We start from the raw sequence: 16033 nt of genomic DNA on the forward strand, positions 1-16033 counted from the left end.
CTCTGTCTGGGTTGGAGTGTGTGTGTGTGTGTGTGTGTGTGTGTGGTGAGTGCAGAGTGTCTTAAGTCTGTGAGTGTGTGTGTGTGTAGAAGTATCTGTGTGTGTGCACAGTGCAATGGTGGTCACCTGTAATGTGACATGAACCCAAGGTCCCGGTAGAGGCCCTCCCAATGGATTCATGTAGAACTCTGAGCTCAAAAACTGCATGAATTTCTGTAAAACTCCATTATCTCACCATTCGAGAGGAGTCAATATCCATAGGGAATGGATTAAGGTGAGGTAGAAGGCTAAGAATAGAGTTGAGAAATTTATTTTATCCAGAGACTGATGGCAGTTTGGAACTCACTGCCTGAAATGGTGATTGTGCTAAAAAGTCTGGTAACATTAAAGCAGGTGTTTAGATGTTTATTTGTGTTGCCATAGTCTCCAGGGCTATGGTCCAAGGACTGGAAAGTGGGATCACTGAAATGACATCTTTGTTCACTGGTGTGAATCAGATGGTCTGCTTTGTGTCCTGTAAATGTCTGAATCTATAATAAAGAAAAAGTAGAGATTTATAATCCTTCAAAATGAATATCTTCCACAGCTGTTGACCTTGTTGACCTATGGTATGTACTTTGTTACTTTTGTAAGTATATCTAATGTTTTGGATTAGAAAGTTGGTAGATTGAAAAGGGTTAGATATGATCTGTGAAACCATATCACAGGACAGAGCCATATTTATAAGAGGTGAAGGACGTTTGAGTTACTACTTTGTTATTAGTAATTTGCATTATTTACTAATTTTGACAGTTTTGATCTTTCTTCTAGTAATCCAAAAAACAGATGAAGAGTGGAAGTGACCACTGATTTTGCGCAAACAGTACTACATTTTGTTGGGTTTGGTCAAGTTTGTGGTGAATTCTTGCAGCTGTGACTATGTCGGTGGATATGAATAGCCAGAGTTCTGACAGTAATGATGACTATAATGGAGACTCTGAGGAGGAAGACCAGGGTGATATGAGTACCTATTACGAAGGAGTAGAGTGCGATGTGGAGCAGCAAGGTGCAGATGCCTTTGATCCAGAGGAATATCAGTTCACATGTCTGTCATACAAGGAATCAGAGAATGTGTTAAATGAACAAGTCGATATCATGGCAGATGCTCTTAAGGTAAGACTTTGCAAGATATTTTGGGCCATTTTTTTGACACCTGCACATTTGACCATTTCCAAATGCTGGGTGTCTACTTTGAAAGCGCAGAAGAACTTAAGCAAAACTCATTTCAGGAACCTATTCTAATTTGAATTTGTGCAAAGGTAATTCCAAACTTCTTCTATTCTTTGTAAATTTTCTTCCTTTCATGAACTCATGGTGTGTTTTAATTGTTTGGGTGGCAGCAGCCCAACTAACACTTACTTACATGTGGACTTGCATCAGTGATTGTAGGTGATGGCACATTGTCCAAATTAATGTCTGCCCTTGGGGAATGGCAACACATGCTTACTTTACAGAAGCTGTCTTTGGAAGTTAGCAGTGGGAAAGCTTGCCGTGCAACTACTTTGAACTCTCCTTGTATCCCTTAGAGTCCTGCAATATGAACGAAAGTCACTCAGCCCAATATGCCTGTGCCAGTCCTTTAAACGAGTTCCCTGTTAGTCCCACACCTTACCCTTTCTCGTAGTTAAGTAATTTCTTCCTTTCAAATATAAATTCACTTCCCTTTTGAAAGTTTGTATTGTTGGCTTGCTCCTGACATTGTGAGCAGACAATGGTGCAAGTTCCACTAAGTGGAGTTGACCTTTCTGGGTTGCACGTCTGTTGTAACTAGATATTGGACATAAGCAGATTATCAGGTAATAATGAATGTTGACCACTTCATCTTTAGTATAATAGCAAACTTGGACCATTATGATCAGTAATGTTGTTAAGGTTCTGTTTAATTGTACACTAGTTGTAATTTGTTTTTGGGAAGAGTTCAAAATGGTTTCTTAAGGATGTTTTGATATTCTGCATTGGAAAATCCCAATACAACCGTTCAAAAGCTGGTGGAATTGAAGCTTGTACAACAAAGAATATAACCTTAGTCAGGCCTTGTTGATATCAATGTTTTTCTTTTGGATAGAACTCTGTCCTATTCAATTCCCGGTAACATTGAGCTCTCCTTGAAGTTAAGGAGCACCACAGGATGAATTCAGTTTGGATGTTATTTTTGTCATTTGATTGTACATGATTATATCCTGTTGTAGGTTTCTTCACAACAGGCAGTACCAAATATTGGTGTAAATTCCAGGACTGTGGTAATTGAATAAGCTAAATTCTGGAAATCTGGTTTAGTATCATTATTTTCTGTAAAGTGTCCTTGCCTCTTGCTTTGCTCCACTCCCTCCATATGGGCCTAAAGAAAGGGTCGCTGGACCAGAAACATTCACTTTGCTTTGTCTGCACAGATGCTGCCAGATCTGCTGTGTTTTTCCAACCATTTCCCTTTTTGTTTCTGATTCTAAGCATCCGCAGTTCTTTGTTTTCTCTTCTTATGAGTAAAGACCTTTACTGAGAAGCCATAGCTCTAATCTCATGCTTCATTCAGACTCTAGCTCCCTTTGTTTTGTTGTTAGCCTTGGGTGCCTTAATCCCTCAGCCCCAATAACCCTTGGATTTTGCTGATAATTTACATCCTCCACACAGTTGGTCCTTTTGGTGAGAACTGTAAGTCCATGAGCCAGTTGACCATTCCTGATCCTCTTTCATGATTGCAGAAACCCTGGACCAAGATCACTCTGATTTGGCTGAAACACCTAGAATTTCCAAAAGCCTAGTCCATCTGACATTGATGGTAAATCTGTGAAAGACTGACCAATCCTGATCCATCTGACTAGAGGTGCTTCAATTTTGGCCCCTTTATTTGTTATTTATATCAAATATTTCATGACCACATTGTCTTGTTCAGAATGTCTGAGATATAATGCTACTTGATGTATTTTTACAAATAGGTAAAAACAAGGACTGCAGATGCTGGAAACCAGAGTCTAGATTAGAGTGGTGCTGGAAAAGCACAGCATCCAAGGAGCAGTAAAATTGACGTTTTGGGAAAAAGCCCTTCATCAGGAATGATAAAAAGGCTTTTGCCTGAAACGTGGATTTTCCTGCTCCTCAGATGCTGCCTGACCTGCTGTATTTTACAAATAGTCCAACCATTTATTCGCATTCAAACAATGTGACCCTTTACCATGGCGAAAGCAGTCCAGACAACATGATCAGTTCACAATGGTTCTAAACATTTCTGCTTTTTGAAGATGGCATGACAACAGCACCCAGGCGGACCAGGTTTGAATTATCCATTTCCTTTCTCAATGGGAATTTGTCATAGTAACATTGGCCAGGTTCCAATCCTATCTCATTAGATGATCAATCTCTGCATTGCGTCAGGTAATGGTATTTTCTTGCACTAGTGTTCCATGATAGCAGTCAGACAATGTTCAAACCTTTTTGCTGAGCCACTGACTTTTATTTGCAACAATTTACATGGGTTTTAAGATTCTTTTTCATATTCATAAAGTCCATTTGAAGGGATTCCGCTCCTACATCTTGGGATTGCACTGTTCGATTTCCTTGCTGGCTTTCTCTGTAGCAAAAATAGTTTATGGAACGGTTTGTTTATTTGATTACAAATGATTCATTAAAACATTTCGATTCTTCCCTGATTTCCTTCTCTTTTCAAGTTATTAGTAGAGGGATCGACTTTCGGAATCTGAGGTCATGCTGCAGCTGTACAAATCTCTGATGCAGCTGCTTATAGGATGGATATGGAAGCTTTGGAAAGGGTACAGAGGAGATTTACTAGCATGTTGCCTGGTTTGGAGGGAGGGTCTGATGAGGAAAGGTTGAGGGACTAGAGGCTGTTTTCGTTAGTGAAGAAGGTTGAGAGGTGACTTAATTGAGACATGTAAGATAATGAGAGGGTTAGATCAGTTGGACAGTCAGAGCCTTTTTCCAAGGATGGCAATGGCTAGCACGAGGGGACATAGCTTCAGATTGAGTGGTGATAGATATAGGACAGATGTCAGAGGTAGTTTCTCTACTCAAAAAGTAGTAGGGGCATCTAACGCACTGCCTGAAACAGTTGTAGACTCGCCAACTTTACCGGTATTTAAATGGTCATTGCATAGGCATATGGACAAGAATGGAACAGTGTCGGTTAGATGGGCTTCAGATTGGTTTCACAGGCAGCGCAACGTTGAGGGCCGAAGGGCCTGTACTGCACTGTAATGTTGTGTGTTCTATGTTCTAAGTTGACCTTTAAATAGCTACTGTATATTGAACATGAGGGTCAGGAGTGGTGATGATCCATTCAGCTACTCAAACCTGCTCGCCATGGTTAACCAGGCAAGTTAAGGATAACAATGTGCCACAGATGATTAGCAAACCAGACGATTAAGGAAGTTTTAAAACCCAACAAAGAAGACCCAAAAAAAAGAACAAAATAAACTTTGGGGGTGAGTTTCCAAGTATTATCAAGATGAACAGCAAACGTGTCTTTAAATAAAAAGCAAGGGAGAAGCCACAGTGAATATGGGATGGAGTATAATCATGAGGAATCAGGAAATGATGGTCAAGTTGAATGAATACTTTGCATCTATCTTCACAGTTGAAGACTCCATTAATAGTCCAAAATTATGAAATATTCAAGTGTCAGAAGTATTTGGAATCATACAGCAAATGAAAGAAAGCATCCCATAGTCTTTTACCATCCTATCCATCTGTGCTGACTCCTTCAGGTATTTATGGGCTTGTACGCCAAGGTTACTTTATTCCTCCATATTCCCTAGGGATTTAACATTCATTTTGTATATCCATCCTTTATTTGATCTCCCAAAATTCAGCACCTCCCACTTATCACGATTAAATCCCATTGCCATTGCTTTGTCTGATTTGCCATCTGATCAATATCAGACTGGAGCATGACACCATTCTCCTCACTATCAATAGCACCACTAATTCTTGACATTTGTAAACTTACTAATAATACTTTCCAAATTCACCTCCAAGTTATTAATATACATAACAGACAGCAAGGGTCCCAGCATAAATCCCTGTGGTACACCACTCATCACAGGCTTCCAATCCCAAAATTAGCCCTCCGCCATCATCCTTTGCCTCCTGTTTGCAAGCTAATTCTGGATCCAGTTTGCGAACTTGTCTTGGGTCCCACATGCTCTTAATGTTTGGAGCAACCTTCCATGTGGGACTCTTGTCTCAGGCCTTACTGAAGTCCATTTGAGTCACATCAACTGCACCATCTCATCAATATGTTCAGTCACCTTTTCAAAACAAAAAGCTCAATTAAATTAGCCAGACAGGATCTACCTCCAATAAATTCATGTGGATTATTTTTGATCAATCTCTGCCTTTCCAAGTGTTGATTAATCCAATCCCTCAGAATTTTTTCCAACCACTTCCTTACCACTGACATCAAACTAACTGATCTATCCCTGCTGCCCTTCTTGAACAAAGGAACCTCGTTAGTCATTCTTCAATCATCTCACATTTCTTCTATGGCCAGTGAAATCTTAAATATCTCTGCCAGTGCTCAGGTAATCTTCTCCCTTGCGTCCTATACTAGTCTGGGATATATCTCTTCAGGCCCAGGGAATTTTATGCACCTTTATGCTTGCTATAACAAAAAAGTCTAATCTCCCCTCCTTAGTAATTTTAACATGTTCTAGAGCTTCACCATCCCAACTGTAAGGAGTCAAGGAAATCAATACAATCATTAGACAATGGTGATGGGGATAAAATAGGTAAACACTGAGGTTACCAACTATCTGGGTCAGCCTTGGACTGTGACAAGGAAAGCTATTATCATTGTTTTGGGAACAGAGTTTAGCCATGGACTGGAGACAATGACTTTGATCTTTCCCATCTTTTCTTGGAGGAATTTTCTGATGTTGGCTAAGAAGTCGGGGTGTTGAGAGAATTCTGAGGTGAAACTGCATACATGTGGAGCTGGACATGAATTTGGTTGATGTCTTAAGTGGCAGCATTGAAGTGATAAACAGGAAGGTCTAAGATTAGATCATTGATATCAGAAGTGTCATTGTGGAAAAAGAAGTGTAGGAGCACAGAATTATAATTGTCAGAGTATTTCAGCAGTTTTGTCATTCTTTCTGCACTAACATGAATTATGCAGCAAATTTTCTTTGCAAATCCCCTTGCAGCATCTCGACCTGAAATGGGACCAATATCCAAAAATGTTGGTAAACTCTTTTATCAATCAATTAAATGACTTTGCATTGTGATGCTGGCATATGTGAATTTAAAAAAAACCAGATCCCTGAATCACAAATTTGCTCACTTTTGCAAAAGCAGCTTATGTTATCTCTGAGTATGCAGCACAAAAATCAGACAGTGATGTTTCTGCTCCCATTTGCTATCTGCTGTGAATTGTATTGTGCACGGGAGATGGGTGTAGGAATAAACTTGGATGTGATGCAATCTATGATGAAATAGTCCTGAGATTTTGGCTAGTGAATATAAAAAAGAGGCCACAGATAAACAGAGTCCCAGATGGCAGACTACAGGGCTGTTCCCCAGACTGACCTATTGTCTTTGGGAAAGGAAGGGAGGAAATTGAAGGAAGGAACTGTCAGTGAGTTACCGAGGGAAAGTAGCAAACTTAACGAAAGCTTGTATAAGCGCTGCTTGGCTCTGTGCTCGTTTGAAGGTTGAGTTCAAGTTCAACTCAGAATTTTGGCACACAAAGAAAGGTCACATGCTGATAATATAACTGAACTAGAAATCCAAAGGCCTAGAGAGATAGGGGCATATAAATTGAATTGATTGATACATTTGGAATAAAATAGAAGTACTGGATTGTGAAACACATTCATCTCTGGTTAAGAGCTTTCGTCTCCAAAAAAAAATTAGCCTTTCTTACCCTGTATAGCCTACAAATGACGCGTAACAATGTGGTTGACTTTTAACTGCCCTCTAAAGTAGCTTGCTAGACAATCAGTTGTATCAAACTACTCCAGAAAAAAAATCTGAACAGAACACCCAGCCTAGACTTTGGGAATAAAATCAAATTGGAAATGATCAGGAACACTCATGATCCAAGCTGATTGTAATACTGTACAGTTATCAGGAGCAAGACCTGGCTTGATCGACCACATATTTTATTTTTAATTTTTGTTCACACTCTTTTCGTCACTGAATGAATTCACAAGATACTGGCAGTACACTTCAAACAAAAAACTAAAATTTACTCCACAAGTGAAGAAAAATAAACTATATTACAGTGTACAAGAGCTATTTGAAACTGTCTCAAACATTATCAGAAAGAAAGATTCAACTATTTTACCCTCTCAAACAACCTTCCAGATACTCCCAATTTTAGTGAAAGGTCGGAGACAAAAGTAGAAATTGTTGGAAAAGCTCAGCAGGTTGAGCAGTATCTTGAGAAAAAATAGAGTTTATGATTCAGGTTGAGTGGCCCTTCCTCAGAACTGCTCAGATTCCCAGTTCTGAGAAAGGGCCACTCAACCTGAAACGTTGACTCTGATTTCTGTCCACAGATGCTGCCAGACCTGCTGAGCTTTTCCATTTTTTCTATTTTTTTTGTCATTGATTTTCAGCCTCCATAGTCCTTTTGATTTTTATTTAGTGAAATGTCACCCCTTTTGCCATGTCACAATTTCTTGTTCAGGTGGCATAGCTGTAATTTTTATATTTTTGGAAAGTTTTTTCATTAACTAAAGAAAATAGCGTTGAGTTAATGTCTCTTCCGGAGACCCCTTAAGCTACTAACTCAGCTCACTACTTAATGTGTTCCTTAACCTCATGTCTTCGACAATCTTGTGAAATGCCTTCCCCTCTATCACCTCAATAGGCTTATGCTGTTGAAGCTTTTTCTTCGTTAATTTCTATGCCACTCAAGACTTCTTTTTAACCCAGACTGTTTATTGGGACCTCTTCTCTTTCAATGACCCTGCATGTTGACTGTTTCTGGATTATTCTGACTTTGTATTATGTGACTTCTGTTGCTAGGTAACAGCAGGTTTTTCCTCTTCTGCCCTGTTTTCCTGAATACACCAAACTGTTAGCCTCAACTCACTTTGTGTACAAGTCAGAATGCAATACAGGACACAATGTAATCATATATGCAGGAAATGCATGTTCTTATGTTGGGTCTTTAAAATTTCAGTGACGGGGAGTAAGTAAGAACTACAGGTGCTGGAAATCAGTGTCAAAAAGTGTGATGCTGGAAAAGCATGCTGAAGGGCTTATGCCTGAAATATCAACTCTCCTGCTTCTTGAATGCTGCCTGACCTGTGTTTTTACAGCAACAAACGTTTTGACTCTTTAAAATTGCACCTCTGTATGGGATCGAGTTCATAAGGATGAGTATTTGTAAGTTGGACGTTTGTGAATTGGGGACATCCTGTATGGGTAATGTTTGCATAATTTACTTTTGCAAGGAATTGCAATTTATCAGTAATGAATTAAAATTGATCTACATTTTTCACACTAAGCAAACTCTGAACTCAAGGAGTGAAAATAAATGCAGTCAAGAATTGGGTCAGGTGATGTGATGAGAGAGCAGAAATAGTGGAAATGTATTTTTAAGGTTTTGAAGATGAGTCAGAAAATGTGTTGAAATGTGTTCAATCATATTGAACGACCGTTATCATTACTTCCTCTTTCTGTCAATGTGAAGAGAAAATTGTTCATTTCTTGGAAGTTAGTACACTCAGTGTTCACTGCTTGTTATGACTGTTTATTGTTAGGCTTATTTCATTAAAACTGTGTTTTTAGCCTGTTTATTCTGGTCGAGCGTATCTGGCTGAAGCAGCTTGTCTAGAGAAGCTTAAAAAGAAGCAGTGGCCTAAACAAGTTTCAATTGACTGTCAGAGACGAATTTCCTAGATTTGTTCCCACATTTGTTGGCATGCACTTCTGTGTGTTTTCATTTTCCCATGATGTGGAAGTGCTGGTGTTGGATTGGGGTAGACGATGTTAAAACTCTCACAGCACCAGGTTATAATCCAACAGGTTTATTTGGTAGTACGAGCTTTCAGAGCGCTGCTCGCGTTACCTGATGAAGGAGCAGTGCTCTGAAAGCTTGTACTTCCAGATAAACCTGTTGGACTATAATCTGGTGTTGTGTGATATGAAAATGTACATATTGTGATACACAAAATGTGAGAGACAAGCTGGATGATCCGGAGGCTGGTTAATCTATTCTTAAAAACTCTTCAGTCACAAAGTTACTTTTGTCTCTTTCTTTTGATAAAATTATGAAATGATACCTTAGCTTGAGTTATAAGATCTTTCACCAGCTTGAAACATTTTGTAGATTTTTATTGAAATTGGTGCAGGTCAAAGATTTATTGATGAATAAAAATCATGTAGCAACTGGCATTTGAAGGAGGTAAGCTGATGATAACTTATTAGGAACTGGTTTGTTACCTAAGGGCCAACCATTAACCTTTCACATGGTAACAAACATTCTGTTTCTAGTATTTTTGTCATAGCATATTTGTGTTGAAATAGTGCTCTTTTTGAACCTTTTGAGCAAGGTGCGGCTGGATGTCTATAACTCAGTTTGAAAGTGTCCATCAGAATATAGGTTGAACCTGTTAACTTTAGAAGTTGATGAAACACTTTTGCCTTTTGGATTAATTGTCTAGTTGTGGTTGCCCTCAGTTTTTAAAAATTGGTTGAAAAGATAGATCTTTGCACAGTACAGCCACTTATTGTTACAAATGAACTTATTTGAAAAGAAAGATTGTGGGAGACAGCAGTTTTTTTTTCCGACAGATTGAATGATCCTTCAGTCACTGGCATCTCACTACACTGTATTCCCATTAAAATCAGTGAACTTAAGAATGGCTTAGGCTGCTGATAGAGTGAAATGTCCTGATTTTTATAATTGCTGATTTGTCTAAAGTAGAAGTATGTTCTGCACTGTGCTATGTCTTCCAAAAATGTTTTTAAAATGTCCTGCTTATCCAGATGTGTTGGATCCATTCTGTGGGGTGAATCATCATGGCATTTTAATTATGTCATAATCCACTGGAGTCATGCGTGAGAAGTTGAGCTCCATTATTATCAGATTCATCACAAACATGAAAAGATTCAGTCAACTACCCAAAATTCCCAGTATACCCAACTGACGAATTTGGGATAATGCTCAAGTCCGTGACAAATTGTGATAACAGAATATAAGGAGAGCCAGTGCATGTGATATATTTGGACTTTGAGAAGGCTTTTTATAAGTCACTCTTGAGAGGTTAGTGAGCATACTGAAAGCACATAGGATAGATGTAATATATTGGCATGGATTGGGAATTGATGGACGGACAGGAAACCAGAATGGCAATAAATGAATCTTTTTTTCCTGAGTGGCAAGCTGTGACCCGTGGGGTAACGCAAAGATCAGTGTTTGAGCCTCAGCTGTTCGCAACACGTATAAATGACCTGGGCAGGATTGAGAGTCATGAGGAGACTTTAAAAAAACTTCAAGGTGATATAGACAAATTCAGCGAGTAAGTAAACACATAACAGGTGCAGCACAGTGTGGCTAAATGTGAAGTTGCACACTTTGGTGTGAGAAGCCAAAAGGAAGAGTATTGTTAAAATTGTGAAGCTAGGGTATGTCCAAAAGGAATCTGGGTGTCCTTGTCTGCCAGTCAATAAAAGTAGACTGGCGGGTGTAGGAAGCAGTCAGGAAAGTAAATGATATATATTGGCCTTCATAGCAAAGGGACGAGAGTTCAGAAGTTGGAATGTTTCTCACAGTGATGCAGGGCCTTGGTGAGACCACAGTTGGAGTGTTGCATGCAGTTTTGACCATAAGACATAGGAGTGGAAATAAGGCCATTGGCCCATTGAGTCCACTCCGCCATTTAATCATGGCTGATGGGCATTTCAACTCCACTTACCCGCACTCCCCCAATAGCCCTTAATTCCTTACGAGATCAATAATTTATCAATCTCTGCCTTGAAGACATTTAACATCCCGGCCTCCACTGCGCTCCATGGCAATGAATTCCACACTTTCTGGCTGAAGAAATGTCTCCTCATTTCCATTCTAAATTGACCCCCTCTAACTTTAAAGTTGTGCTCACAGGTCCTTGTCTCCCTGCCTAATGGAAACAACTTCTCAGCGTCCACCCTTTCTAAGCATTATCTGTAAGTTTCTATCAGATCTCCCCTCAACCTTCTAAACTTTAATGAATACAATCCCAGGATCCTCAGCCATTCGTCGTATGTTAGGCCTACCATTCCAGGGATCATCCATGTGAATCTACTTTCTGAGGTGTGGGGCCCAAAATTGGACACAGTATTCTACGTGAAGCCTAACTAGAGCTTTTTAAAGTCTCGGAAACACATCACTGCTTTTATATTCCAACCCCCTCAAGATAAATGACAGCATTCCATTTGTTTTCTTAATCACGGACTCAACCTGCAAGTCAACCTTTAGAGAATCCTGGACTAGCACTCCCAGATCCCTTTGTCCTTCAACTTTATGAATTTTCTTCCCGTTTAAAAAAAATAGACCATGCCCGTATTCTTTTTTCCAAAGTGCAAGACCTCTCATTTGCTCACGTTGAATTTCATCAGCCATTTCCTGCACCACTCTCCTAAACTGTCTAAATCTTTCTGCAGCCTTCCACCTCCTCAGTACTACCTGCCTGTCCACCTGACTTCATATCATTGGGAAACTTTGCCAGAGTGCCCCCAGTCCCTTCATCCAGATCGTTAATATATAAAGTGAACAGCTGCGGCCCCAATACTGAATCCTGCAGGACCCCACTTGTCACCAGCTGCTATTCCATAAAGGAACCTTTTATCCCAATTCTCCACCTTCTGTCAGACAACTCCTCAATCCATGCTTATCCATCCAGCAGCTTACCTCGAATTCCATGGGCCCTCACCTTACTCAGCAGCCTTCCGTGAGGCACCTTATCAAAGGCCTTTTGGAAATCTAGATAGATAAACATCTTCTGGGTTTCTCTGGTCTAACCTACTTGTTACCTCTTCAAAGAATTTTAACAGGTTTGTCAGGCATGACCTCCCCATAGTAAACCCATGCTGACTTGTTCTAATCCGACCCTGCACTTCCAAGAATTTAGTAACCTCATCCTTTACGATAGATTCTAGAATTTTACCAACTACAACTACTGAGATTAGGCTAATCGACTTATAATTTTCCATCTTTTGTCTTGATTCTTTCTTGAACAAGGAGGTTCCAACAGTGATTTTCTGATCATCTGGGACTTTCCCTGACTCCAGTGACTTTTAAAGGATCACAACCAATGCCTCTGCTATTTCCTCAGCTGCCCCTCTCCGAACTCTAAGATGTAGCCCATCGGGGCCAGGAGATTTTTCAATTTTTAGACCTTTTAGCTTTTCGAGCACTTTCTCTTTTGTAATGGCTACCACACTCAACTCTTTCCCCGACTCTCCCTAATTGTTGGTTTATTACTCATGTCTTCCACTGTGAAGACTGATGCAAAGTACTGAAGTTCTTCAACTTTTTCCTTATCTCGCATCACTAGCCTTCCAGCATCAATTTGAAGCAGTCCAATATCTGATGTTTGTTTCTTATGTATTGAAAGAAACTTTTACTATCATTTCTAATATTGCTGGCAAGCCTACCTTCATATTTGATCTTCTCCTTCCTTATTTCTCTCTCTGTTATCTTCCGTTTGTTTTTGTAGCCTTCCCAATCTTCTGATTTCCCAGTGCTCTTGGCCACTTTATAGGCTCTTTCTTTTTCTTTGATACATTTCCTGATTTTCTATGTCAGCCATGGCTGTCTAATCCCCCCCAGATAATCTATCTTTTCTTTGGGATGAACCTCTACTGTTTCCACAACTCCTGGAATTGTTGCTCTACTGTCTTCCCCACTAGGCTCTGCTTCTCATCACTTTTCGTCAGTACCTCTCTCATGCCCCTGTAATTACCTTTATTTAACTGTAACACCATTACATCCGATTTTTCCTTCTCTTTTCAATCTGCAGATTGAACTCCACCATGTTATGATCGCTGTCTCCTAAGGGTTCCCTTACTTTAAGATCTTTTATAAAGTCTGGCTCATTGCATAGCACTAGGTCCAGAATAGCCTGCTTCTTTGGGGGCTCCATCACAAGCTGTTCCAAAAAGCCATCCTGTTAGCATTCCCTTTCTTTGGCAGCAACATTATTTACCCAGTCCACCTGCATGTTGAAGTCCCCCATGATCACCATGACCTTGCCTTTCTGACATGCCTTTTCTATTTCCCGGTACATCTTGCGATCCTGGTCCTGACCACTGTTAGGTTTCCCAACCAAGGAAAGAATATACTTCCTGTAAAGGAAGTGCAAATAAAGTATTTTGACTAATACCAGAGTTGGCAGGACTGCCAAAGGAGAGATTGGTTTAACTGGACCTGTATTCATTAGAGTTAAGAAGTATGAGTGGGAATCTGGTTGGGGAAAGAAATATATTTGGGGAATCTGGTCCCAGTGGACACAGTATCAGGATACAAGGTAGACCATTTTGTACTGAGATGAGAAAAACTTTCTTCACTCAAAGGTAGCAAACCTGTGGAATTCTCTACCACAAAAGACTGTGAAGGCCAAGTCATTGAATATATCAAGAAAGATTTTTTTAGACTTTAAAGACATCAAGGAGATGTAGGGTTGAAATAGAGGATTGGCAATGGCCATATTGAATGGCGCAGGCTCAGAGAGCCTCCTAATGTCCACAGCTGTTTATTGTAACCAAATTGTTTGTAATCTATAGCAATTAGGAAATGTGAATTCCTAGCTTAATACTTCACAAGTTGTTTCTCTCCTTTCTTAAATTAAGTTAAAAATCACACAACACCAGGTTATAGCCCAACAGGTTTAATTGGAGGCACACGAGCTTTCGGAGCACCGCTTCTTCATCAGGGAGGGAGCATTGCTCCGAAAGCTAGTGTGCCTCCAATTAAACCTGTTGGGCTATAACCTGGTGTTGTGTGATTTTTAACTTTGTATACCCCAGTCCAACACAGGCATTTCCAAATCATTCTTAAATTAACCCTTCACAAATGTCCAGATCACAAGACCTGAACATTCAAGGATCTGTGCAACAAAGTTTGACAACACCAAGCTGGACCACTGAAGTTGCTGATTTTTCTTTTGGTTTCTACTTTTTCCATTCAATCCTTTGCTATTGACCCAAGATTGTTTGCACACCAGTGTTCTCTTTGATCTACTGGTTGCTGTTTTGTCCCTTCACTACCCTTGAAGTTGTTTTATTCCCCTTTCAAAGGGAATTTGCAGGAAACATTAAAGTAAAAGATAATTACCTGTTACTTTCACTCAGGAAAGAAAGAGTGACACTTTTTTTTAATGCTGTTGCATTGTAGGCTTTCTGTTTCTCTACATTTGTCCTTCCAAAACCTAATTTACCTGGTCAGGAGTCAATCAGAATATGTCGTCAAGCAATTACCCTGGTTCAGAATCTACCTCCATGGGATCTGCTTTTTACCTCCCACTTCCTGGAAAATGTGACACATAATACACCTCCCAATGTACTCAAGTAAATACAACTTTTAAAATTGCAGTCATCTCTTTGCGTAGTCACCTTGGTTTAAAGCAGTCTTTTTAGCCTGCAGTCGAAATAAAGGAAAACGAAAAATATGGTCTTTACAATTACTGGAGACCAAATTGAAGTACTCTTCAGGTTTGACATGGTAGTCAAGCTAAGCCTCTGATAGCATGTTCTCAACAATGCCTCTCTTCAACCTTCTAATTCCTAATGTTCCTCTTGACAATGTTTTAATGGTCTCTTTAGTTGGAATTTCCACAATTGCTGAAAGTGATTTTCCAGTTGAATGCCATATTACGGCACTTGGTTTATTTCAGTTGGAAACTAGGTTAAGATTGCATTGCACATTTCACCCAGCACACTGACAGCCAGCAGAACGAAATTGTAATTCCTTTTAATTAGGGCTTGGACTACTGCTGACAAGAACATCTGCTGAATTTTTATGCCAAATAGCTCCCCCTCTTGTATCTATTTGACAAAAAAAATTGACATTTTGCTGTACATGGGGAAAATATTGCAAAATCATGGGAATAGAGTAATGTCAATATAAGAGTTATTTTTGAGTGATGGTTACCTGTTACTTATAGTACCATGACAATATACAGTTAAAGCAGTGTGTCTATTAAAATGTTGACAAGTTGGCTGCCTAGTCAAGCTGTATATGGCAGTGCAGAAAGGATTGTTGCATTGGAGCTTTGTGGTACTGGGAGACTTGATTTATTTGTGACCTAGTCTGTCAAATTTATTTGTGTCTCATTCACTCCTGTTTATTTTCAGGTTCAGCCATCTGTAGCAAAGCTTATTTTAGTTAACTTTCATTGGAAAACCTCTGATATTTCAGAAAGGTAAGGAATATCTTCCTCTGTTCTAAGGTTACTTTGTGTTTGCACCCTGACATGTCTGTACATCAGCCTGACTTTACATCTTGCTCTAATCCATGATTTTTTTTTGCTGACAACTCTGGCTTTATTTAAACTATCCTGACTGCAGCCTGTTTATATTTGCATCTGTGTAAGTTGTGTATAAGATGTGTACATACAGAAAAAAATGACGGAATATGTCATAATGCTTCATAATGCTTATTATTTGCAGCAACTAAAAACATTAATGCAGTGCTTTAAGTTTCTAAATCCTGCTCTCTTGGGCATACTGTTATTTGTTTTCATGAATTGTGTTTTAGTTCACCTTGGATGGAGATGTCACTGAGAGAAGAATTTGTTTCTAGTTTGAGAAACCTAGCTGAAAATTGTGTGATGAAACCCACTTTTTGATTGGTATATCAAACGGTGGAGACTAGGTTGTTTGTGAAAGGAAGGAAAAGCAAAGGGAGGTAAAAAGCATTGCTATCCTGAAATTTGACAACTGCAAAATGAATGGACTGTGTGTCTAAGACATGACCACCTCTCGATTGAAGCTCCTGCCAGTTCCACCATTTTCGCAGCAAGCCCGTTTCAGTCTGAACTCTTTAAGC

At 39.5% G+C, this 16033-nt stretch overlaps 1 protein-coding gene across 2 annotated transcripts in view; it reads left to right on the top strand.

The window, feature by feature from the left end:
* arih2 (ariadne homolog 2 (Drosophila)) overlaps window positions 1-16033 on the top strand; it is an 88042-nt gene that overhangs the window by 15455 nt on the left and 56554 nt on the right. For both annotated transcript variants that reach the window (XM_060835353.1, XM_060835354.1), the window contains exons 2-3: window positions 811-1152; window positions 15340-15407. In XM_060835353.1, coding sequence (XP_060691336.1) covers window positions 919-1152; window positions 15340-15407 — 302 coding nt within the window. In that variant the 5' untranslated portion in view covers window positions 811-918. The remainder of the gene's footprint in view (window positions 1-810; window positions 1153-15339; window positions 15408-16033) is intronic.

This window comes from Hemiscyllium ocellatum, chromosome 14, assembly GCF_020745735.1.
Source record: "Hemiscyllium ocellatum isolate sHemOce1 chromosome 14, sHemOce1.pat.X.cur, whole genome shotgun sequence".
Lineage (NCBI taxonomy): Eukaryota > Metazoa > Chordata > Chondrichthyes > Orectolobiformes > Hemiscylliidae > Hemiscyllium > Hemiscyllium ocellatum.